The sequence below is a fragment of the Argiope bruennichi genome, chromosome 1 (genome assembly GCF_947563725.1).
Source record: "Argiope bruennichi chromosome 1, qqArgBrue1.1, whole genome shotgun sequence".
NCBI classification, from domain to species: Eukaryota; Metazoa; Arthropoda; class Arachnida; order Araneae; family Araneidae; genus Argiope; species Argiope bruennichi.
In genome coordinates this window covers 18,028,293-18,054,450 of record NC_079151.1, presented here as the reverse complement: position 1 = coordinate 18,054,450, position 26,158 = coordinate 18,028,293, and the positions used below count along the sequence as shown (strand labels likewise).

General features: G+C 29.2%; 2 protein-coding genes across 4 annotated transcripts in view; one reads left to right on the top strand and one right to left on the bottom strand.

The window, feature by feature from the left end:
- LOC129970054 (cilia- and flagella-associated protein 299-like) overlaps positions 1–26,158 on the bottom strand; it is a 46,474-nt gene that overhangs the window by 10,996 nt on the left and 9,320 nt on the right. Inside the window, exons 1-3 of one of the 3 annotated variants that reach the window (XM_056084433.1) lie at positions 6,641–6,784; positions 6,426–6,548; positions 4,196–4,305 (exon numbers count right to left, since the gene is read on the bottom strand). In XM_056084433.1, coding sequence (XP_055940408.1) covers positions 4,196–4,300 — 105 coding nt within the window. In that variant the 5' untranslated portion in view covers positions 4,301–4,305; positions 6,426–6,548; positions 6,641–6,784. Of the gene's footprint in view, positions 1–4,195; positions 4,306–6,425; positions 6,549–6,640; positions 6,785–26,158 lie in introns of those variants that run through there. The other 2 variants (XM_056084432.1, XM_056084431.1) reach the window with 2 other exon arrangements.
- Positions 20,528–26,158, top strand: part of LOC129970038 (uncharacterized) — a 30,781-nt gene continuing 25,150 nt past the window's right edge. Inside the window, exon 1 of the mRNA XM_056084430.1 lies at positions 20,528–21,947. Coding sequence (XP_055940405.1) covers positions 21,680–21,947 — 268 coding nt within the window. The 5' untranslated portion in view covers positions 20,528–21,679. The remainder of the gene's footprint in view (positions 21,948–26,158) is intronic.

Sequence of the window (26,158 nt, the reverse complement as noted above, 5' to 3'; positions counted from 1 at the left end):
AAATGATTATTTGAGTTGCTTACGGCGATTTTGAGTAAACGTAACAGATAGTCAAACAAGCAGACATTCTATCTACTGACATATCTGGTCTAAAAGTAGACGAAAAATTACAATTTTGGTTCAAAGATATAATTTGCCCATCTAATCCTGTGGCATTTTCGAATTATCGAGCTGAGACAAGTGCGAACATATGAGGCAATTAGACAGACAGTCAATCCGTTGATGGATTTAGCCCAACATTTCCTACAAATCTAAGGTTCTAGTAATAAAATCATACACCGATTTTCACCCTTCTCATTGACTGCGTTATTAAGTTATTGTAATAGCATGAACATGAAGGGACAGACTTCATTTAAAATAATTTCATCGATGGCGAGATACATCTATTATTTTGGTTTAAAGATTATCCGTATGATTTTTTTACCAATTTACCTTTGCTGTTATTACTTTCGTATACGTAGTAGAGAGAAAGTATAGCAAGATTCGAATTCGAGTATAGAATTGTGAATCTCCATGTTTTAAACCTCCGTGAGTTCGGAAAACACACTTTTGAAAAAGTCCATCTGTCTATTTGTGACGAAGATAACTCAAAAATGCTTTCAGTTAGGCGGATGAAATTTGGTATACTATCTTAGCATCAAATTTGTAAATTTCTATCCAATTTTGAATAAAATACTTCTGACGAAGTCTGTCAATTGTAAGTTAACACAATAACTACAAAACAAAGAGAGTTAAATAGATAAAATTCGAAACACATATTTAACATCTATAGTGTTGACTCCTATCAAATTTCGAGTCAAATCGAATAAGAGATTGACCATCTGTCGATCTGTATTTTCAAAAAATGTAAACGGAATGGCTTAAATATATTAAATTTGGTATGGAGTTTTGTTGCTAAAAGTGTAATTTTAAGTCAGATTTTGATTTTAATCGGTTGGAAAAAACGCGTCTAAAATGCAAGTTCGATTTTTGGATACTATTAACCACATGCCAGGTACTAATCGTCAAGTATCATGCAATAGATTCAGTAAAGATGCTAAATTCAACCTAAAGCTTTCTATTGTACGCCAATTTCATGCAAGGCATTTTCTCAGATAAATTTATTAGGGCGATGCGGGAAAGTTCTGGGAGACCACTGCACCTGATTTTTCTACAAATATTTAAAACCTGAAAATTCATCAAAACCTGAAGATAGGGTTTTATATACATGTTATCATTGCAGCTCCTTATAAATACTTCGCATATGAGAAAGCAAAAACAGGCCCTCTTATTCTATTTTAGCCTTATTCACTCTCCAAAATGTCAGAGGACAAAAAATATTAATCAATATTTCTTTGTCACTTTGTATATCCTGAAAAATATTTATTCAGAATATTCCAGGATGCGAAATCGTTCTCAAGTCCAGCATTAAGTGTGGAAGAAATTTTCATACCTGAAGGAAAAGTTATGCCATGTTGGATAAGAACCTACGGCGAAAACAAACAACTTAAGGGACAACCGAGGTCGGAGCAGTCACATACTGCAACATGCCGCTAATATCTGGCATCTAATATCTACCTACCTGAAGAGCTAATGCGTCACGTTTTTGTATTTTTGCGATAATGAAAAGCAAGGCGAATGTGACCACAGATCCCTCCCACGGCTGAAAGAAGAAGCACGAAGCAATAATAAAAGAAACACTTATCCAAACAGAAACATTGACATAATGACACTGCAGCTGGATGAGAAGCGGCGCTTCTCAGAAAAGAAAATCTTCAAAACTATTTGCAGAGTAGGAGATTAAGAAGTGAAAAAAGAAAAAAAAAAAAAATGTGAAGTGGGGAAAGTAGCAAAATGCTTTCAAGTTCCGTGCAGGTGGTTAGATTGCCCAGGGGCCAAATGAATTCCTTAAGAGGGGAAAGGAAAGAATTTTCTTCCTGTATCTTATTTTTTTCCCTCCAGAATATCGTGTGTTTCGTAATGGAAAGATACAATAGAGTTGTTCTCTGAAAGACCCCACACATATTGAATGAAAGAAGCACGAAATGTCAAGACTCTGAACTTAAAAAAATTCTAATATGCGTATACAAAGCAATGCTGATTAAAAAGACTATTTGGAATTTGAGAAAAAAATATTATAGTAGTAAACAGATAACATCTATAATACTTTGCTAAATTTTATCGATAGAGTTGCTGTTTATATTTTAAAGCTGTATAAAAATAGCTTTAAATAATTCACGCAGAAATTTGAAAATAGAAATTATGGGAAATTTTGACATAAATGTCATCCTTTCCATCGACCAGGGTTCTAAATGACGATTTCCATATGCCATAGTCCTAGCATATCTTTAAAACAAAACGTTGACTAAACTGAACAAAACATGAATTCATGTTAAATTTACAGGTATTAAAGCCTCTTTTACGTACAACAGCAAATACTCTAGTTACAAAGAATCTACTTAGTTAAAAAAAAATTCCTAATCAAAAATTCCTCTAAGAAATCAACATTTTGTACTCAAACACAACTTGAATCATAGCAATAATCTGAACTTTTAATATGCAAAGTACAATCTTGATACAAATATAGAAACAAGAATCAACTTCCATTTCGCCGATTTCGGGTTGAATATTGGATGCAGCGGTACAATTTAAAACACTTCCACAACATCAAATTTTGATATAGGATTTGATAACATTGATAATTTTGATAACAGAATATCGAGGATTAAATTCTAACACTACTTTGTCATACAATTAATTATCATATTCGAAGTAGTTCGTTACTCAATGCATCACAACTGGTTGAAAAATTATTTACAATGAGATGCACATCAAAGTCCATTCACGGTATCCTTACAAGAATAGGACAGAGTGTTGCATCCTTTGTACATTATTTTTTACTAATTTCGTATGTAAGTAAATAATTTTGTTACAAATCCTATAACTCTGTTTAGTTTTCATTTATTACATATTTTAAAAAACAAACATTTCAATTTTAACATTTTTAACGATTTTTTTTTTTAATCTTTTACGTTGGTTAAACGTACAGCTTAAGGTTGTACCTTTTGTGTCATTGATCTACACTTATCATTAAAAAACATGAATGAAAAAAAAGAATTTTTTTCTTATAATAAATACGTTAAGAATGTTATTTTTAATTATACATCAAATTTGTATTCATAAAAAGAATTTACAAGAGTTACAATTTACTTTAGTTTATAAAAAGTCCGTTCTTTTTAAAATAGTTTCATTATGGTACTATTTAATGAATCAGAAGAATCTTTACTGAACTTTATAATTTAGAAAAAGAATCACTATTTCCTGAATTCATTTTTTCTCAACTTTTTAGCAGCAATTATTATATGTGTATATATATAATTTTGGGGTCAGTGCTTCTAAGGTGAGTATTTTAAGACTATCAATGATAGTCTTAGATTTAATTTTTGGTTTTCTTTACTTGTTTTTATTCTTTGCTGAGCCTTAGTAAAAGAATTCACATGTTCAGAGGATATCACTGTGGAGGTCAATGTGATATATAGACCAGCAAGAGTTAGGGTTGGAGTCTGTGTTGACCATTTCACAATGGCTGAATCATGTTTGAGATGTGGATGCATCATTGGTCAATCAGTTGCAAATGAAAGAAAAATCACATTATTAATAAAAATATTCTTATTAGAGGGATTAAAATCTACAACTTAAAACTTCGAAGCCGTCCATGACACTGTTTGAAATCAGATTTAATAATCTAATTTGACCACATTATAAATAGTGTGAATTTATTACTTGGTATTAGATCCAGTTAGTCGTTTTGAATGGGGAAAATGCTTCCCTGTGAAACAGATGCATTCTATGATTATTGTATGTTCGAAAATTCATGATAATTCCACAATTATTTTTGGTCCCCACAATGGCAATAATAGTTACATGAGTTTCGTAGCTGTCAAGAAGAAACGATGCAGGATTTTTAGGATTTAGTCGGTTGGATCTGATCGATAAAATGCTTAAATAATTAAAGAAAAATCTCGTAAAAATCGGAAAATTTAAAGGTAGTCTAAAAGTCAAGAAGTTATTTTGTAAAAAAGAAAACGTAAAAAAGAGGAAAGAAAAGGAATCTAAATTTTACTATATATCTTATCTAAAAAATCTAATCTTAAAAAAATCTGGTGTTTAGTATATAAATGTTCATTACATAAGTAAATTTATAAAATGCACATACTTCCAAAAACATAAGATCGTCCTTTGTGAGCATTGAATCCAAATAATCTTCATACGTCATGAAAGCATTCACGGCTTTATCCAACTCGCTTTTAGGATCCATCATTAGATCTAAAAAGTATTAAAAAACGCTTTTCAAATATTTTTAAATCAAAAATTTTTTTTTAAATTTATTTAAATAGAATTTAAGAATTTTCTTAAAAATTCTACACACAAAAAAAAAAATGAAAGAAATAGATTCTAAGGGTTTCTCCTATCCCTTTTTTTCTGCTGAAAACTTAAATACATCTATTCCAATTAATGCATTTTACTATAATGCTTCATTTGCAAAATTACATAATGATCGTTTACACAGAAAATTACTTTTTTTCTGCTTCTTACAATATGCCAAATTTTATGTTAAATACCACATCATTAGGATCAATGATGATATTTACTAAACAGAATTAATAAAGCTTAGAATAATATAAATAAAATGATGTCAATGAAGAAAAATGATAATTATTCTATTATACATCGTTTGGAAAGAAAAAGCGAAGGAAAAATAAAGTCTAAGAACGATAATAAAAATGAATATATAATGCCAATGCCCAATAGAAAATTAACTGTTGCCATACAAAATATATAATACAGGGAATTTACAATTGAGGATTATAGTCACAAATTTATAATTACAACAATTAATATATTTTTTTCTTGAATTTTATTGCACATTTTACACTAACCGCTTTGTTTTTATTTTACTTACTTCTTCGCTACCTACCACAAATAATTTTACTCTAGCACTGAAGATCATCTTTAAAGAAGATATTCATTACTTATACTTTAACCCTGAGTGAACATTAAATATTTGGTCACCAACTTACCTTATAATGAATTATCCTAAAATGTATTAACATTGTAATGTCTCGAATTATGGTTTAATTTTGGAATATCATAAGAAAATACTGGAAATATTCAGGTTCATTCTATTCATAATGCAACTATGGAAGAAAGAACTTTTCTATCTGTGAGTCAAAAAGATGATTTGAAAGAGATATAACAAATTCTTATGAGTTCCAATAATTTAAATAGCCCGTTTCACTTGAATTGAATGTAATATTTCCACTTCCATAGAGCCAAATTTTCCCTATTGGGGACTTTTGATATTAGTCCACCCCCCCCCCTCTCTCCTTCTTCAGAAAAAAAAAGGGGGGCATTTTTTGCCTTCAAAAAATGTAATCTCATTTCTTCCATTAATTTCATTTAGCTATGTTTGACTATGGAAAAATTATTTTTCATGTAATATTTTCAACATTTTTTTGAGCATTTTGAAATGCAATCTATCGGCTCCAAATAGTTTTATTTTACTACTTTAGTATCTCTGATATCAAACAACCAGCAAGAGAGGTCTCCTCAAAACTTTCTCGCATTACTCTCTAAAAACGTGCCCTCCGCCGGCGTCCTTGCATAGGAGTAGCGCATCTTCCCCGTGATCTGGGCGTCCCGGGTTCGAATCCCGGTTCGGGCATGGTTGTTCTTCATCTGTGTTCTATCTGTGAGGTGTGTGAATGTACCCCCTATAAAAAGGGATTGTGAAGTTTCATCTTCATATGAGCTAGAAGTCAGATTTCTGCCCTCGGGTGCTCAGGGGTTTTTACCCTCAGAAGCTACTGCATCCCCTTTCCGTAGTAACGCGGCGGCAACATCAACGTGTCATCCTAGAGAACGGCTTGCATGGCATTGGTGTACAATAGTTAAGAAATATGAACTTTTGACATGAATTCATTATTTTTACTAAATCTATCGTGTCATCCTTTGCGAGTTTTTTTTTTTTTTTTTTTTTTTTTTTTGGCGATTAATATTCTGCATACATTTAATAATATCCGAAAATCATATTTGTGCTTTAGACGCGTTTTTCCCAATGAATTGAAACAAAAGTTTGATATAAAACTAAAGTTTCTGTCACAAAAACCCATATCAAATTTGATATACATAAGTTATCGCATTTATATGGTCCTGAAAGTACGGACCGGAAGACGGTTAATCCTACGTTGGATTCGGCTTAAAATTTGATAGATATCTACCATATAGATATTAAATATGTGTACAGAATTTCATCCATCTAGCTCACTTCGCTTTGTAATTATTGAGTTAATTTATATTCGAACAGCAGGACAGGCATACTTCCTCTGAACGATTTTTGCTCAAAATTTGACAGAAATCTACAAATTAGTATTAAGACAGTATACCAAATTACATCCTTCTAGATCAAAGCATTTTTGAGTAATTTGGGAGGTCCCAAACATGGAGATTCGTCGAAATCTCCAATTCGAATTCTTTCCAATTACAATACTGTCTCTGTATTATGTATGCTAGAAAGTAAAAACAAGAATTAATCTCCAAATTAGTTTCAAAAGAAGTTATTGTAAGGCAAAGATTAATCATTTGAAATTTATGAAATCACATTAAATGAGATGAAACTTTGATATGGCCTGTTTATATTGGGCCCTAATTATAGCAACAGCGTCTGAAAATAAAGCAAAAGACTCGTTTGTTCTTCTCCCAAGTTGAATTTGGGGTCAATTGACTTCAGACGTTACTTGCAAAGACAGATGGGCTTATGAGTGAATGAAATGTAATATTGCATTCTTTTTATAACTGTCGATATCTTTTATTCTTTTTTCTCCCTTTATTTTTAGAACACTTTCTTAAGACAAAAAAATGCGCACATGTCAAAAAAGTTTGACATAGACATTTTGAAAAGGAGCAGATAGGCGTGTAATTGTCTGCCAATGGTTAACTGCGACAAAGATGCCTTTATATTCAACTTGCACTCGTCAATACAAAGTCGCCAGCTGTTAGAAATGACTCGAACGTCTGCTGTCATTTCTGATACAATTTATAGCTTTGGCCTGAAAAACCATATAAATGATGGCTTACGTTTCACAAAGAACTAAGAATAAACAGTAAGAATTGATATAAGATTCTAGCCGTATGGTTGCTTGACTGACATTATCCAGACGCTTTAAACGCAGTTGAATATTACTACTTATAACAGCTGTCAAATAATTAAGAGTTTTGAATGTATAAGTATCCTGAGAAAGTGAAAACATTCCAAATCACATCATATGCTTTTGATCAATCTCTCATATATTATTTGATATGATGGGTTAATTAGTTAGCCTGATTTTTAAAAGAAAGTTTTTCATTCTACATTTTTTATAATTTATTTGCGAAAAATTCAAGATTTAGTATGGAATATCAATAAAATGTAAGGAAATTTAGAACTTTTATAATTCATATGTACAAACCCATCCCATTTTAACAATAAATCGGTCGTTTTAGGATGCTTTCCCATAGCCATACCCAAAAGATTCAGGTAACGTAATGATAGTATTTTTCAATTAAATATATCAATCTTATAAAATACTTATTTCTAACTATGTTTTACCTCATTCCTGATTTCATTTTTTTATTAAAAATAATATGCTCAAACCTAATTTAAATGTATAAAACTGAATGCCTGATAGTTTCAACCTAATACAATTCCAGACTCCCTTGGCAGATTTAAACGAAATTTAGCACACACGCTCCTTGGAAACTGGATGGATTAACTGTGCTAAGATAAATTTCCACGTCTTTCTAACGGAGGTGAAACGGGGGGTAAAAATTCGTGCGTTTTTCCACTATGAATTCGGATTATAATATTAATTAAAAAGTTTTTATATCATTTTAAATTTTAATGAATTAATTTCAAATTTAACGAAATCAATTCTTATAGATAAAAATAAGTTGTTTCCGAAATGATTTGTAATATAAGGTTGCTTTTATATATTGAAATTCTAATATATCTAATTTTATAGTGCCATCAAAGTATTTCTAAAAATCTTAATGCTAATTCTTAGTTTTTTTCTTCATAATTAAAAGTACAGCTAATTAATCAACCATAAAAAATTTTATTTTTGTAAAAAAAACCTTGACGTTATAGTTTGTTTTTAAAATAATGGAAAAATTCAGTATGCATAATCAAGAAATAACGCGTAAACATTAAACTTTATAATGTTTACTGGATCTTGTGCATATAGATACACTGAAGAAAATACTTTCAACATCAGCATTATTTTGGATAAATATATTTCGATTTTCCTCAAAATAAAAATGTTAATTTTAGGCATTTGCATGACAATTAGTTTCAAAGTCTAAATACATTTGAAAGCATTTGAGGAACACAAAAGATAACGAAAAGAACAATAATAAAAAAAACAGATGGAAAAAGTAGAAGAAACACCATTTTAATACAATTTCAATATCTAAACATTTTCATTCTTTACCATTTTTATTTCGCATTTTTGGTATTTCACTATTTACATATTATAGAATCGAGCCATGGAGTTCGTTTCTCGTTTTATAAAGTTTTTTGATATAAATATCCCTCAAAGGCTTATAAAACTTCTGTTTCAAAGATTTAATTTAAAGCTGATAAACTGTTCATAATTGTTTTAAGCACATTACTCAAATAATAAATAATTCCTCACTTTCAAGATACTGAATGTTGCACAATGAATTATGCAAGTTATTTCCTTCAAAGAAACAAACAACATCATTTCAAACACATAATGAGAATTTGAGTCTATCGAAAAGAAAAGTCATAGCATGAATCCTAATACAGTTAAATTCTAAATCTGAATAATGATATAAAATATCAACTTTCTTCAGAAATGTAACTGAGTATTTGTGCTTAAAATATAACAAAACGAGACTATTAAGATATTTCCAACGTTCCATTACTCTGGCGTCGGCTCAGATGATATGAGAGAAGTTCCATCAAGTTTCTTTAACTGTGGAAGAATCTCCGCAACTTTCGATCGATAATTTTCGCCGAGATTGGACTCCACCGGGCATCCCTTCAGAACCAGATCTTCCAGGTTAGGCAACTCCGCTAAATGCTTCAGCTCGTTTATGTCTTTCACATTGTTGTTGGACAAATAGAGAACTCGCAATTTCTTCAAACTTCCAACAGGCTTCAGCTTGTCGACATTGTTATAAGAAGCCCAGAGTTCCTCCAAAGTTTCGGCGAGGGCTTCGATGCCATTCAGACTCTTTAAATTGTTTCTTCCCACCGAGAAAATCTTCACTTTACTCAGGGCATTGAGGTTGGTTAGTTTGTCGATCATGTTGGTTGAAAGAGAGAGCTTTTCGCAGTTTGTTAAGGTAGCCAAAGAGACATCCAATTTATCGATTGAGGGGATCCAACCGTTGAGTTTTACTACAGTTGCTTCAGCAGCATTCTCGCCAGTTTTTTCAGACCATTTCTTTAAAGCGTCTTTTAGAGCTATGCCTTTGCCCATTATTCTGTTTAAATAGGTTCACCTGCAAGAAAAATAATCACTAATTCTTCAAAAACAGTTGCGATGAAATGAGTTTTGAAATTTATTAATCAAAAGAAATGTTAAATTTCTGGTTCACAGACTCTATTATCCACGGTGACATTTTCTTACAGTGTAGAATAAATCATTTTAAATAAATGAAGAAACTGGTAAGATATTGGTAAAAAAAAAAACTAATTCTTTATGCATTTCTCAAGCGGCAAGAAAATTTCATCCTATCAAAAACAAAGAGAAAGACAATTGGTATTCTCCAGAAAGAAGAAATTCTGCAATTTCTCAGAAATTTCAGAAACTTAAACTTGCAATCGGATAGGTTTTAATTAAAAAATAAAGATTGTGACTGACTGATTAACTCATTGAGACTCTAGTATTTTTCGCCAATATTCTTCCAAAATCTTATTTATTCAGTTAAAAATGGCAGGCAAAAAGTTGTTTCAGAAGGCAGTGACAAGAACAGGTATATTTATTTTGAACATTAGATTTTAAATACGGATTCACAATAATCATCGCAATGCTAACTTTCAGAATTTTTTGTAAATTTATTATATTTTGATATCCCAACTATTACAAAGATTTGCCTAAAATACTAAGCAGATCAATAGAATTTACATCTGTAGAATATGAAATCCAAACATCAACAGCAAAAATTTTGTGCACATTTGTATGTCATATCATTGTTTCTAGTTCTCATAATAACACTTATTTACTTTCATTAAGTATTAAAAAATTATTTCCAAATAGAAAAAAACAATTAAAAAATAAAATTTAAAAACTTTCTTAAAAATCCTACACACACAAAAAAAGAAAGAAAATGAAAGAAATAGATTATAAAGGTATCGAAAAATTAAAGCTGTTCCATGTAATTAATAAATATTATGCTAGCATTTTTCATGGTTTTCTTTCATTTAAGCTATTGAAAACTACATTAAATATCAATAGAAACTTACCAAAAATGGTATAATCCCTAATCTTAGAATGACTTTCGATTGCATTCCTTCGATTTCATTCCGTCGAAAAAGATTGGGGAGCAGCAATAAGTTCCTCAGAATGTGACCGCCTCGACAAGATTCAGAATTTACCATCGATTTTCCCCTTGCGTGATCTGAGGAATATGTAATTCTCTCACTGCCGACATGAACTCTTGTTACGCTTCCCCTCCAAATGACTTTTTTTATACAAAACCTTTGTATTAAAAAAAATGGAATGGAGCCTTTGTATTGTGCAAATTATGGAATGGTAATATTATATTAGCGTTATTAGTACTTACAGCCGAAGAGGGTTATTACGAAAAAAGATAAGAAAAGAATTTTTTTAGTTAATACAAATGAAAAAGTAATATCAAAATCCAATTACTCTTAGAATCTGAATAAAGAAATACATACATCTTCCGCCTATTTTGAAGCATAGATTCATAATGCAATACTTTAAAAGACTTTCTAAATGTCTTGTTTTCTTATAATCTCTCATTTGTCAATAAACAGATTCGAGTTTGTTATTGCGTGCGAAAAAAAATCTATAAAATCCTTTATTCATAATTTTTATCTTAATGTTTTCCACAGCAAAATATTTTTTTTTAATTCTCATATGTATTAACTCTTATTAACTTTCATAACAATTTTAGAAGCCTTATATCTATTATAGTCATTCTAATATTCACGTGCTCCTTTCTCTCTGTCTCTTATGTCGCCTAAAAGATTAACTTTAATTTAAAATTAGAAATAATTAAACTTTAATTAACTTAATAATGTATACAAAATTGATCATAAAATTTACAAGAATGCGTAGAATATTCAGCATCGGTGTTTGTTGTGTCTTACCAAAAAATATTTTCATAATTTTGGTAATATCCTGCCAAGAAAGGAAAAACTGTATAACAACAGCCATTTCTCAAAAATAGTTTTGTGCTCCGTTTCTTCTTCCAGAAATAAAGTTCGTTGGGGCATTTCAGAGATTAGATAATGTGTGAGATTTAGCTGGAAGTACTTTCGAAGAATATAACTTAGTAAGAGTTCTTTTTATACCTACGAGATCGATAAGGAATAATCCAAACAAGGTTTGGACACTGTTTATGCTTGAACAATTAAAAGACTAAAGAGATGGAAACACCCTCTTGATAATGCTCATTTTAACTGCCTGATGATTCACACTACCTGTCAACAACAGGCTGGGATTGAACAAAGAGATGTCTGTGAGAACGAGCCTCTTTACCTCTGTTGTTGAACTTTCTCGAAAAAAAAACATCGGATCACTGCATCCGGCTAGTTAGGTGAGGAAATGAGTAAACAACTGAGATAAACATGAATTTAATGTTGTTTTCTAGAAAAAGAAAATAAAAGTCGATATTTCTTTCTTTCCAAGTTTTAGCAAGGTTTAGGAGAGCTATTTCAGGCTCGTTAAGAAAAAGAGAAAAAATTCTGTCGTTTTCTTTTCTTTTTCTTTCTTTTTCTTTTTCCTTTTTTTTTTTTCTTTTTTTTCTAAACACCATAATTTTTTTTCTTCTATAATTGGTTGGCTAAGTTTGGTATTTTTAAGGCGCAAGTCAATTTTGGCAGCAAAATTAAAAGAGGAATGTATAACAGAATTGAAAAACTAAAAAATTAAAACTGCAATGGAGAGTGAATTTGTATGATATTAAAAAATATATTTAAGGAAGGCAGAAAAGGAGCAATAGTTGGGAAATCAGGATACTTACATAAATACTTCAAGTAGGAATATTTTTTAAAATGACGATGGAAAAAATTAAAAACAGATCTAAATATAGTAATTAAAATTCTATAACTTTATAAAAACTGAAAAGATGTTTCATGAGAGATTTTCCAAGTACAAATTAAGCGAGAAAGGATAAGATACTAAAAAAACGATTCGTGCTGTGTTGACAAATGTCTAATAAACACTTTCATGCAGTGGTTAAATTAGGGGGAAATGGCGTGTGGTTAACACTTGAAATAAAGTTTCATTGACATAAAAATGATATGAATAATTTTTTATTTGGTTATTTGCATTTTATGTTTTATTAAAACCTGCAGTCTAATATATTCATTGCAAATTACATAATGCATACATTCATATTATAAAAAAATAGTATTGCAAGTGAATCGAAATAATATACTAAACATATATATTATCTAGTACACTGCTTATTAATATTTTGCAAATGGAAACAAATTAATTTACGTATACAGTCAGGCACAAAAGTCTATATACACCAATCAAAACCGGTCTAACACAAAACTAATATTTTGAAAAAATAATTGCTTGTTTTAGAAAATTTTTAAAACTTTAACTGATATCCATTAAATAAAATGTTTTTAAAATATTCGTTGAAATTCAACGAAATTGTAAAAAAAAAAAACTCAATATTTTATAGGCACAAAAATCTAAATAAGAATGTATACTTCATTTATCCATAACTAATGGTTCAAAGTATCAAAATAATATTTTGTAAGATCTCCCTTGGAATCTATAACCGTACATGCACGCTGTAATACGATCTTCACAATTACACTTTGATAGAGACAATTATATAGTATACGCAATACAGTGATTTAGTACAACACAATTTTGAACTATTCGATTACAGTGCTTTTTCTTTGCATATTTCATGTACAAGGATGACCTTAAAATTTTTTTTTCTAAAAACATGAAAAAAAATAAGTGAATTTTTCAGGACAACTAACAAGAAATTCACTCATTTAATCTTTAGTTTAAAAATTATTAATATTTCTTTTTCTATTGTTTTTTTTTTCAGGCTTAGTAATTATATGAGAGCTATGTACAATCCTTAAGTATAAGTATACTGAAGTACTAGTCGTTCAAAATAAAATAAATTTCCTCAAGAAATGAAAGTAATTTTTTTAACAAGGTTGATAGACTAGAAGTACCACCAACTTCTCTTAACCTAAAAGAAATTATTATTTCTTTTTCTATTCTTTTTCTTAAACACACAAATCAGGGCTAATGAAATAAAATTTAATTTTATATATTTCAGACATGTTTAAATAGCTCTAAGAATAAGAATGTTTCGCAAATAGCGAATTAGCTTTATTAAATATCGCATAAAACATGTCATTTAGTAGATAAATTATTCTTATTCACATTCAGCTTTCGCTTATCAAAATCCAACAATCTCTTTATCGCTAGCATTCGAACAGTTTTTAGCAGCTTCAAATTCCTGAGCAACTTCATCTGCTTTTATCCAGTTCACTTAAGCGCCAAATAATATCATCACTTTTTGATTGGCCGATGATTTTAGTAGGTCATTTCCATCGACTTATCACGTACATTTTTTCTAGTTCGTATTTGAATCTTTTGAATGAAAAATCGAATAGTCTAATTCATGCACTGAACAGTTTTAAAGTAATAAAAATCCCCTTAAATTGTTAAATGTGTTTATAGCGGATTTACCTAAAATACAAAGAAAATATTCGAAATAAATTCATTAAAATAGGAGTCGTTTACAAATGAAAAAGAAATAGTCTTTTTAAAATTCGTTTTTAAAATAGAGCTAAAATATTATTAGTATTCAAAATATAAAATGTTATTATCATTCAAAATAATTTTTGGATTCACATTTTATTAGAAATTAGATTCATATTTTCATTTAATTTTTGAATCAATAATCAGTTGTTGCTTGTCGGTTGTAAAGTCGCCAAAAAATTTCGCCAATTTGGCGATTTCAATCGATACAGTATGTGATTCGCACATTCAAAATTTTTCATAATAAATAATAATATACTTGAGTATATTTTTATAATTTGGCGAAATTTTTCTTGACGTTTTTTGGTCGCCGTTTTGTATTGTATCATCATTGTTAAGCAATCATCAACCGAATTGTACCATCATTTGCTTAATTTTTGTCTCAAAGTAAGTGAATCTCAATAGCAAAAAAAATTATGAAAGGATTGCCTTAAATGTAACCATAGTAAAGAATAAAGGCTATTATCTATTGATTGCTAAAAGGTTATAACTATGATCGAAAGATTTTTGAGGAATTATTCCAGCTGTTATACTGGCGACGAATTCAAGGGTAACATAGAAGTAGATATCAATCTCATAATTTATCGAAATGGAATGCTTTTATATATGAATATATCTTTCTAATAATAAATTTATATATAGAAAAAAAAACACCCATAGGCTTGAAAGTATTTTTGGTATTCAAATAACGATGAAACTAAAGATTAGTGTCCGATTTCTCACCAAATATGACAAAATCATGCAAACAGTCCAAAATCAATAAGACTTAAGATTAATCAACGCTTTCTAGCTAAGCACATCCGAATCGTGCCAATCGTTCAAGAACTCGTCAAAAATCAGCCATCTTTACCGGCTACAGAAATGGTAACAAACAGCTTTTAGAGTTGCAATAAAAAATATTATCACAATTACTTATTATTAATTGAGTACATTTAAATTTTTAATGGTTATTGCAGCGATAGACGATTTTAAGTTTCGTTTATTATGCACTAAATAAAATTAACAAAATATTAAATAGTTTCTTGAATTACTATTTATCCATTTAAAATGAATTTAATTTCTTGCTTCGTCTCTTACTTGAAATTTTAAAAGGATTTAATCACTTACTTCTGTAACTTATAACTTCAAAAATTCATATGATAACATAAGGACATTCAAACTCTTTTTTTAAAAAAAGTCAAGAATTAATTATAAATTCTTTTTTTTAATATTTCTTAAAATTATCACTTCTTAATTTATTATGTCAGCTTTTTCTCATAACAATTTTATAATTCTATTCTACATAATCGCATAGTCCAACAGTTTATATAAATATCTCTATGGTAACAAAAAAAACTTGGGATTCTACGTATATCTATAAAACGCTGACGTATGTGGAAGAAGTTATTTCTTATTATCGAATGGCAGCAATCAAATGTGAAGAAAATTATCATACGAATTTCAGAATGCTTCATTCCACATTTTTAAGCTGCGTTGAATCCACCGCTTCGCTTAGTTAATGGAGCTGTAAAATATTATTAGATGTGCTCTGAAAGGGATTCGTTGTGTTCGTTGTTTCAGAGGAAAGAATTTATTATAGAAATTAAGAAATAAATCAAACACAAAGTTTAATTGAGCACAAAAATAGGTGTTGCGTGCTCGCGTCTTATATTTTACTTTTATATCAGAAAATAAAGTTCGATAATATTAATATGCACACAAGATATGATGATCTCACAACACATGAAGTATCGTCTGTCCTTTTATTCAAAATACTTGAATTCCAAACTGAAACCATGCAAGAAAACTAAATACTATTTACGCAAATAAAAAAATGTTATACTAAAGAAAGATAATATATCACATAGAGAGTCAATAATGTAAAGTCACTTGTTTTTAATATATAACGTAGAATAAAAGTTGATAAAGTCATATCAGAACGAAACAATAGGCTTAAAAGTAGGCAGACTTGCCTATGGAAATGGATGTCTATATCTTCCCAATTAATTATTCTAGACTCAAAGACTCAAAACATTATCTTTTTAGTGATATCAGTTTTATTTCCGTATAATTCTCACCCTCAATTTTAATGAGATTTTTTTAATTCAATTTCATAAATAATCGGTTTTGAAATGCTGTTATGGAATTCAAATTTATTCATCAAAATTTTCATCCGCGAGCTTTTGCTAATTTTTAATTCCGTCCGTAGTAGAATCATCATTTCCGCTTTTAATTCGTAATAAATGCGGAAGTTAAATTATGCCACTGAGTATCATGATTCAGTTGAATTCATGTTATTCAATCGCAGGAAATAACATGATGATATTTTTTTTAAAAAAAACTCATTTCAGTCTTGATCATTTAATCGCCTAAAAAGTCAATAATCTGGACGGACAAGCTGATCGTCAAATCGGCTAGTTTTGTGTAAAGAAATAATTACAATAAAATTATACATTCTTTTTTATTTACTATACTTTTCGTTGCGTTTTAGCATATCAAAGAGCATAAATAAGTGATTTTTATCAATTTGTTTTGCCATGAATTAAGCAAACCAATTTAATACTAATTAATTAATTATACTTTATCTCCAAATAAAAGGAATTCAATTTATGTATTTAAAGAAATTTGACTTGAATGTAATTGAAGAATGTCTCTATTGGCTAATGTTACATGAAAGTTCAGTGATTTTATTTTTAACAAAACTGGCGTCAGAAATTATTAACTTTCTAAAAGATATTTTTTTATTATTATTATTTACCAACCGCCTTGGCGAGGAATTTGCTCGCCAAGGCGGTTGGTTATTAGTTTTAGGTTATTAGTTGGTTATTATTTTGAATTTATTAGTCGAATGTATTGAGTAAATGCATTCGACTAATAAACTCAAATAGTTTCAAATATATAAGAAAATAAAAATACTGGATGCAGAAATTTTCTTTTTAATTCTTGAACTTTCACTGTAAAAAAATTTCTGTTACTATTTTTAAAAAATTTTAAAGTTTAGTAAATTATCTTAGAAGACATAAAATTATAAAATAACTTTTAATTATTATATTAATTATTCTATAATGATATTTCATTATTCTATAATTTTTCAAAAAATGTAAAATAATTTTATGAAAGACAATGGTATTAATCTCTTCGTTGGTGCATTAATTTTCTCTCTATAGTTACTGGAAAGAATACTACCAAAAATGATGAAAACATCTCTCTAAACAACAAAAGATATTAAATAAAAGGTTTCTACATTAAATTTTAAATATCGCATTTCAAGGAGCATATGACTATTACGACTATCTATGGGCCAACTTTAATAGCTATAGATTTGTCTGAACACTACAGACTCGTATACGCATCCAAACATTTCATTTTATAAGTATAAATATATGTAGTTTTCACATTAAATTATTTACATATAAAATTAGCTTCGATATGTAAATATTTATATTAAAACATTTCTAGTCTCATCTAGAATTTCTAATCTCATCATTATTAAGAGTTTTCTTTTCCTATCCAAATTTCCTCCATTACTAAGATGAAATTTGAATGTTGCATAGTGCAGAGAAAATATTTAGCTTTGAATAAAGTTCATGAATTACTCTAAACTATATTAAAATACGCCGGTATCAGTATAAATTTAACAAGACAGGAAGGCTTCAAATACCCGTTCAACGAAGCTATGGAATTCGCCCGAATCGCCTGAATATCTCTAGTAACCCCCCCCCCCGCCATGTAGTTAAGTGTAATTTATTGAATGCCCTTAACCAGAACTTTATTCATTAAAGACGTTCGCTCAGATAGATCTTGGGGTCAGGAAAGTTTTATAAGACCACTTAAAGAATGTCCGATCATACATTTACTTAATATCTATGAGCTAATCAAACACTACTTATGCAACAACCTTTTAAGAACACAGGCTATCAATGCGATTTTTGAGAAAGGTGGGGAATTTTTCTGATATTTGAAAGAGCGTTTCGAAATTAATTGAAATTGAACTAAATAATCTTAGGAATAAGAGGGTTAGAAATTGCAATAGATTTAAAATAGGTAAGAAGTCAATTTATGAACTTGTAAGTTAATGTGCTGAGTTAAATGCACTGTAAATTATAATTACATTTTACATTTATCTTGTAACTGTGACTTTTCTTTAAATCATTCCATTATATGTAAGTATATTTCCTCTGACTGTTGACTATAGTTTAAATATTTGGTGAATGATTACATTTAACCCGTTAATTTAAAGCATACAATTCAGTAAAATTAATTTAAACCATGCTGAAATATTAACAATAAGAATATTATAAAATACCATTCCTAAGAATATAAAGAATCAGAAAATCAATAAAAAATCGTTTTAGACTTTTTTTATATGCAGATTAAGATATATTTAAAATATAACAAAATATCAAAAAATTAAAATTACTTCCTACTTTCTAGTATTAGCTAGGAAATAAATCACAGGAAAGAAATAAGAATTTCAAAATATAGTTAATGAGCAGCTGGAATGATTAGAAATTTGTGACTTCATATTGACTTGTTAAATGAAGCAAAAAAAAAAAAAAACGGAAAACAATGAAATTTTATCTTTTTAGCCATGGGAAACAAATTGTATTCCACTAAATGTGCTAGGATGTATGTGATATGGATATGGAAATTTCCCCTAAATACCCATTAATGTAAGTAAAATGAAATTTCAAGAAATGTTGCTTATTAATAAAATAAACTTAAAATGTCTGTGATTATAATACAAAAACATGCGATAATTCTATGTATCAATAGCACCTTGTTCAACGGAACGTTAATTATTTTAACTTTAAAAGTTATAAAATTAATGATATACAATAATTTCTTCTGTACCTATAATTGAAATACAGTACACTCTCGAGTATCCGGTTCGCGACTATCCGGCTTCCCTACTATCTGGCCTCGTTTTCTTTTATCGTAATTAAATGAGGAAGGCAAGGCGTTGCATTGACAACATTGGTTATGTTTCCTGCATTTGAGTTAGACATTACAGATTTTTGTTAAAATGTGAACAGTTTATATCCATTAACTTACTTTTTCTCAAATAAATTCTTGAAACGTGCAATGCAGTAAATAAATATATATAAACTGCCAGTACAGAGCCTTCTATTTTTTAACTCGACACGTTACCGGCATGATTCATTGGACCGCGGCCGCATTCACATTATACGTGTCTTGAGATAAATGGGGGGCTTAGTATTCAATAAGAAGTGAGAGAATCTGTATTATTACAGTGAGTTTTGGAATCGAAACTTTGTCTTCTGTGTTGATGGGCAATGAACTGAGTTCATAGAATTCCGGCCTTTTTGTTATCCGGCCTACCCATTCGCCCCGTTAGGCCGTATACTCGGGAGCCGTATACTCCTTAACTAGCATTACTTTAAAACAATTAAATCCCGCCATTTTGAGACGCAAATGCTTTGGATGGTGAAATACACCATCAATCGACACTTACATTCTTACTCGTAGCAAATACTCTAATCAAAAATTTACTAACTAAACCAGAATAAATTTAAATTCGTGTAATAAATATTTTGATTCTTCCTTTTATTTAGTACTTTTCTATTATAGTGAAATTCTTACTGTGTATCAGATTGCTTGTTTTGTTTTTTACTGAAACGTATTTTTTAAACGCTTTTTTTTTCATGTAACCGTACAAAATTTCTTAAATTTCATCCGATTTTTCTTCTTATTCTTCTTTTATTTAGAGTACAAAAAAGCATTGCAATGAAAGTTGCTGTTCGAGATTTCTATGAATTTCTTCATTTCAAATGCATTCATGGAAGATACAAATGGAGCATTGTACGAAATATTTCTACAAATTTATATATTTTATGAATTTAAACTACTTTATCCTCTTCAAATAAATGTTGGCTTCTTTTTTAAATAAAATAAATTATCAAGAGAAACTTCGAATTCTATAAAATCTTTTTTGATTCATCATTCAAAATTTTAGTTAAAATTGTGAAATAAAACGATTTTTATCAATTCTAAACTATCAAGTGCATCTTCAAAACTAAAAAAATAATGTATCGTAGTTTTATTACTTAAACTCCCTCCTGATATCACTATTCATTTCATAACATTTCCATTTTGAAATTTCATTGAAATATTTCGAATAAATGGTTTATATGGCCCACAAGATTTAAACAGATGAGAATCAGAAGTGCTTTAATTAAAATCCACGAAAACAAATATTTCACTCGTTAAACATCCTACACTTATTTTTTTCCTTAATCAATTTGCAATCGAACTGTTTTCAGAAATTTTACGCGTTACTTCCAGCCATCGGCTATCGTATCGTTTCGACACCTTAATTGCTACGCCGATGCAAACAGGCTGATATCAGGCTTCAGACCACACAAATTCAACTGGAAACCTTTAATCACTCTTATCCTTTCTCTCTCACACACTTGCCGCTAATTTTTCTTTCCGTCTTTTATCCTTTGGGCTACCTAATCAAAATAGAACAGAAGGAGGTCAAGGGTTTTGCAATTTGACCTTCCGTTTCGGAAATTGGCCTTTGCCCGATTATTTAAACTTTTTAAAGTGCATTGTCGAATCTCTCGAATGGATTCTCCCATCGTAATAGTTGGATTATGACGCGTGATTTTAGGGAGAAGGTTTGGCGTGGTCAACAGGTTTGATGCACGCCAACTTGGCGAGGTCCGTTTTTGAGGAAAGAAGTGCTATAGTTCTTCCTTTTTAATAGGCCACATGTACACATGACAAACGTACGTCCGATTAGAAGGATATTACGAAGAAAAAAGATGCGGTTCGGAAAATCAGAAATGGCCTTCAGCTTAAGATAGTGTTACATGGTTTTTGATTAAGGATAATAATATTTGAAGGATTTTTGTGTAAGGTGTATGAAATTTGACCATTGCTTCCAAGATAAGGATTCTAGTATTAGGATTTTTCTGTGAGATATATGAACCTTTCTGCAATTGATTTCAAGGCAATTGGTATAGAATAACAAGAATTATGTGTGCTGAAAATGTAATTGATGAATGTCTTTGCAAGAACTGAGTTATCATCTCAAAAAACATTCGTCGAAATTATTGCTTTTTTTATTTAAATTGATTTTAAATTTTTAGAAATTGATAAAAATTAGTGACAAATTAATGAAGTTACGAATATATGAATTTTATAGGTGTCATCTTTACATGTTAAAAATTATTGAGATTGTTACCATTATTTAGGCATGCAGTATTCAACTAAGCAAATTCTTTTTAGAAGCTGGTCTGTGTAAAATTATAATGAAAACCAGTGGCTATAATATTTTTAAATGGTAGCAAAGGCTGATTACATGAAATAAAAAAAAAATCTTTGATATTTATTAAAGTTTAATCCTGTTCGAAAATCAAATGTCATTTGTATATGGTTTGACAAAATGTAACTGATCCATGGTAATCAAATGATTATCACAAATAGTAAGTAATAATCAAGGCAGTTACATCTCAAATTCACTGCGTTCCATCCCAAAATTCTATTTGTGCCATCATGAATTCCATGAGATTTCAATGCCCTTTAGGAGCTCATTTCAAGTACAAGATATCAAACTTTCCCAAAGATGGTTGCCGATATTGGCTGCAACAAAACAACATTCCTAACATACAGGACTAATTGTGCAAACAATAATGGGAAAGACTCGATTGGTGCTCGGATTCAATCTTCTAGTCATTTGTATCTTTTTGCTGACAACTAAAGCAGTCAGTAACAGAGAGGACCTCATTCAAGACTCGGTGCGAAGGTTATTGGGAGTGAAACCTGGTTCCGAGAGATCTGTTGTGCCTGGCAAAAATACAACCTTGCCCCCTCAGTATTTGATGGATTTATACGAAAAATACAGATCAGGACATACGCCCATGCAAGGAAATACAGTGAGGAGTATCTTGCCCATGAGAGGTGAGTACACTCTCTTTCATTGTGATAAGGAAATATAATTAAATTCATGTAAATAAATGTATTTTGATACAATAGATGATTGATTATTTTGACTATATAGTTGCAATAATCAATTCCAGGTTATTGGAGTAATCGTAAATATTATTAGAAACTTTAATCAATTCTTTGAACTAAAATTTCTTTCTTGTTCAGTTTTTATTTAGACCATTCAATTAAGAATAGTAAAATATCATAAATAAGTTTCTAATTCCTGTTCCCAAATAGTATGCATGTTAAAATGTTAGAGATCCCTTCAGCTACTATATGCATAAAAATAATACAAATATGAAAATTTTCAATTAATTTACTTTCTATCCGAGAGAAATTAATCAATTCTTTGAACGCAAATTTCTTTCTGAATGTTTTTATTCAAACCATTCACTTAAGATAGCAAAATGCCATAAATAAAATTCTAATTCTTGTTTCCGATTAGTATTCATGTTAATGATCACTTCAACACTTGCATGCGTACTTGATTTTTTTCAATATTTTAAATGAAGTAATACAAATATGAAGAATTTCAATTTATATATTTCTATCTGAGGTAAATTGTAATAATTGCATAAATTATTGAGTTCCTGGTGTTAAGTTATAAGTGAAATAGATAAATTCGGATTTTTATCAATAAAAGCTGTCATTCCCTCTTGGTGTTAATTATGAGAAATAAATCAAAATTTTAAAATACGCTTCGCATACTCAGTTGCCAAAACTGAAGTATAAAATTGCCTTAAAGCCAAAACATATGTAAAAGCAGTATTAGTTTCGATCAAATCATATTAACTTCTCATTTGATTATATAGAAATATTTCACCCAAAGTTAGCTGTTGGCAACACGACTAAAAAGAAACGTTATTTTAAATTTCAAAATAGTGCATTTCTTCAGAGAAACTGGAAAATATATGAAGTGCTTTAATGAAGAAAATCGGGAGGAGGAGGTATTTTAATAATTGCAAATAGCTAAAACTAGCAATCACAAAATTCATATGATACATCGTAAATTCGAGAAATTAAATGATTATTAAATGAAATGTCACTTTTAGATTATGTAAACATACTAGCCTTCTTTAGTGACTGCCGTTCGCCACTATTAATGCTCTCTAAAATTTTCTATTCTAATATTTTATGTAACTTGGTTTCTTCAAATCTTCTTCAGCAAAATATTTTAAGTCATATTTTTGATAATCCTAATAAACTATTTTAGAATAACTTATATTTTATAGAGACCTTAAGAAATCTTTTCAATACGCTATGTATCTCTCTCTAATTTTCTGTCCACTCCCGTAAAATTTCAATATTTTTCAAAACTTCAACTAAATCATTTCCACTTTAAATTGAAGTGGAAATGATTAAACTGCAATTAATATAAAAACAATTTTCGTTGAAACCAAGCATTTTTTTTAAATATGAGTACTGAAAACAAAGTCGTTCAGCATTGAAGTCTTGTGTGCCCTACTGAATAATTTTCATAATATACGTTTGTAATATCTCAAAAAAATTATTCAACAAAAATTTCTCTGGTTCATTATAAAATTCAGTTTTTAGTTTTACTTTCGAAAAGATTTAAATGACGTGAATAATAATATTTTCTTTCATTTCGGTCTATAAATACTTCAAAAATTATGAAGACTAAATTTTATGCAGTCCTTTATTCTTAAGGAATCATATTCTGCAAAATATTCTTGACACTGCTATTTTTAAATAAATAAATAAATGTTTCAAATATGACCTATTTATGAAGTTTTGAAAATTATAATTTTAGAACAATCGACATTTTCACAATCTGACGCCAATTAAACTTGAGAAACCTTGGGCGCTGATTGGTGTATCCTTCCTCTTTGAGACATTCGATGAAGTGGTCTAAAATCGACAGTTTTTCTAGAATAGTGATATTCAAATTTTCGTATATCAATCAATTTTAGTGATTGATTTATGAAAGTACAATTCTTTTTATTTAAAATATTAGTATTTAAATATTAGATGTACGTCTTATTAAAGGTTTACAAATTAGCTGTTGGGCCCTTAGTAGAGTGGATGTCCTGCATATATTAAACCATGTTTATCTTAAATAAAACTGATTTATTGAATTGATAATATTGATATTGTAAAAGATCATTGAAAACTTTCTTGTGCATTTACTTTTAAGAAAATATCACATTTCATATTTATTTCATTTTATACAGACACGTACAGAAAGTTAGACTTTTGTATGTTTCATTTTCAATAATAGTTAACTTATTTTTTAATTTGAGCTATTGTCAATGTGATGGCAGCATGTTTATAAAAGATAATTTTTACCCATGCATATGGTGTACGTTAAATTTTATTTTTATTTTTTGCGAAATAAATTGTTGGACAATATTGTTAAAATATTTTTATGAATTAGAAATAGAAACTTAAATTATAGGTTAAAAATTGATATCATTGAAAAGATAATTTTTTAAACGTTAAGATGATATAAAATCAATTTTTGTGCAGTAATATTTTCGAAAGTTATCGTTGAAAGATGACAAAATTTAGTTTAATTTTTAATTAATTACAATTCTAATTAAAACTTTTCAAAATAGCCCCGAGGTACACAGTTCCTTTCTCCGAAGTATGCATTTGCCAAGTTTAATTGCTCTAGGTCAAATGATCTGGCTGGTAGAGCGCCAACACATGCACAAATACATATGCATCCTTATTATAAGTAAAGATAATTTCAAAAATGATTCTGAGAAAACTTGAAAATGAATATGATAAAGTTTATATTGAATAATAACAAACAAATACTCTGTCGTATAAAGTAGTAATATGTGATAATAAAGAAATGGTTTTATTTGTAATGAAAGAATTATATTGTATCTTTTCCGTAAGAAAAATTACTCTAGATAGAATAAAACAAACAAAGAAAAAAATTTAAACAATATTAAAATTAATAACTAACATCGTTTATTGGGAAATCATGTTTGAAAAAAATATTTTTTCGTTTCTCTTATTTTTACCACTTAACTGTGTAGTATAAAAATTCGTCAATGATTAAATTTTATGTAACATTTGATGAATAGCATCAAATTGACTATTCAGAGTTTGTATAATTTCCTTCGCTTATTAGAGTATTTAATGTTCCTGACTTCAAAAAAAAAAAGAACAAAATCTTTTGTTTTAACCGAAAATTTTCATTTTTTAGCAAATTTCTATAGATTAATTCAATTATATTAACTTCGTTTTTGAAACTGTTAGAGGCTTATTTCGAGCCAGGACAGCATTTATTCTGACATTCCATGGCATTCTTTATTATCCCAACTGGTGGGAATTCAATCTCAACGGAAGGAACGATCTATAATCACATGTTCTTGAAGGATATGTGATGGAATTGTGTCTCGCACTGACTGCCTTCCAGTCCCGGAACTCTTTAACATCAATCTATCGTAGCACTCAATGAGCCCTCAATTATTCCTAATGATAGCAATACAAATTAAGAAAAGAAAAAATCAAAATGGTCGATGTATGCAAAAATATTAATCAGACATTTTATTTCAAAATTCAGCATGCACTTTTCAATCTATGCAATATTTTTCAAATAAAGCTTTAATTTATCATTCTGGTTACGGAAAAAATTTTGTAATTTTTTTACTATAATTTTTACTAATCATTTTATTTACTATTCTATGGTATTTAAAATAGTACTGTAGAGAAAATAACAGATGCAACTGGTACTGTTCTAACCATTTGATCACCTCATTTAACTTGGTTTCATTATTTTAGACTATCAAATGAAAAAAAAAATAGTTATTTATGTGTCGTGCAGTCATTATACAAAATATTTTATACCTTAATAGAGGGATTGGGCATATATTGTTACGATTTTACTAAAAAAAAATGCATCTCTCTCTCTCTCTCTCTCTCTCTCTCTGTGTGTGTGTGTGTGTGTGTGTGTGCGTGTGTGTGTGTGCGTGTGTGTGTGTGCGTGTGTGTGTGTGTGTGTGTCTTATTTTAATAAAGTAAAATTATCTTATTTTAATAAAGTGTGTGTATCTTTATTTTCTAATAAAGATAAATTTGAATTTTAGACGCGTTTTTTCAAACAATTAAAACAAAAATTTGACACAGTATAATTGTAGTCATAAAACTCACATACCAAATTTGATATATTTAAGTCATAACGTTTTTCGATTATCGCGTTTATATGCTTC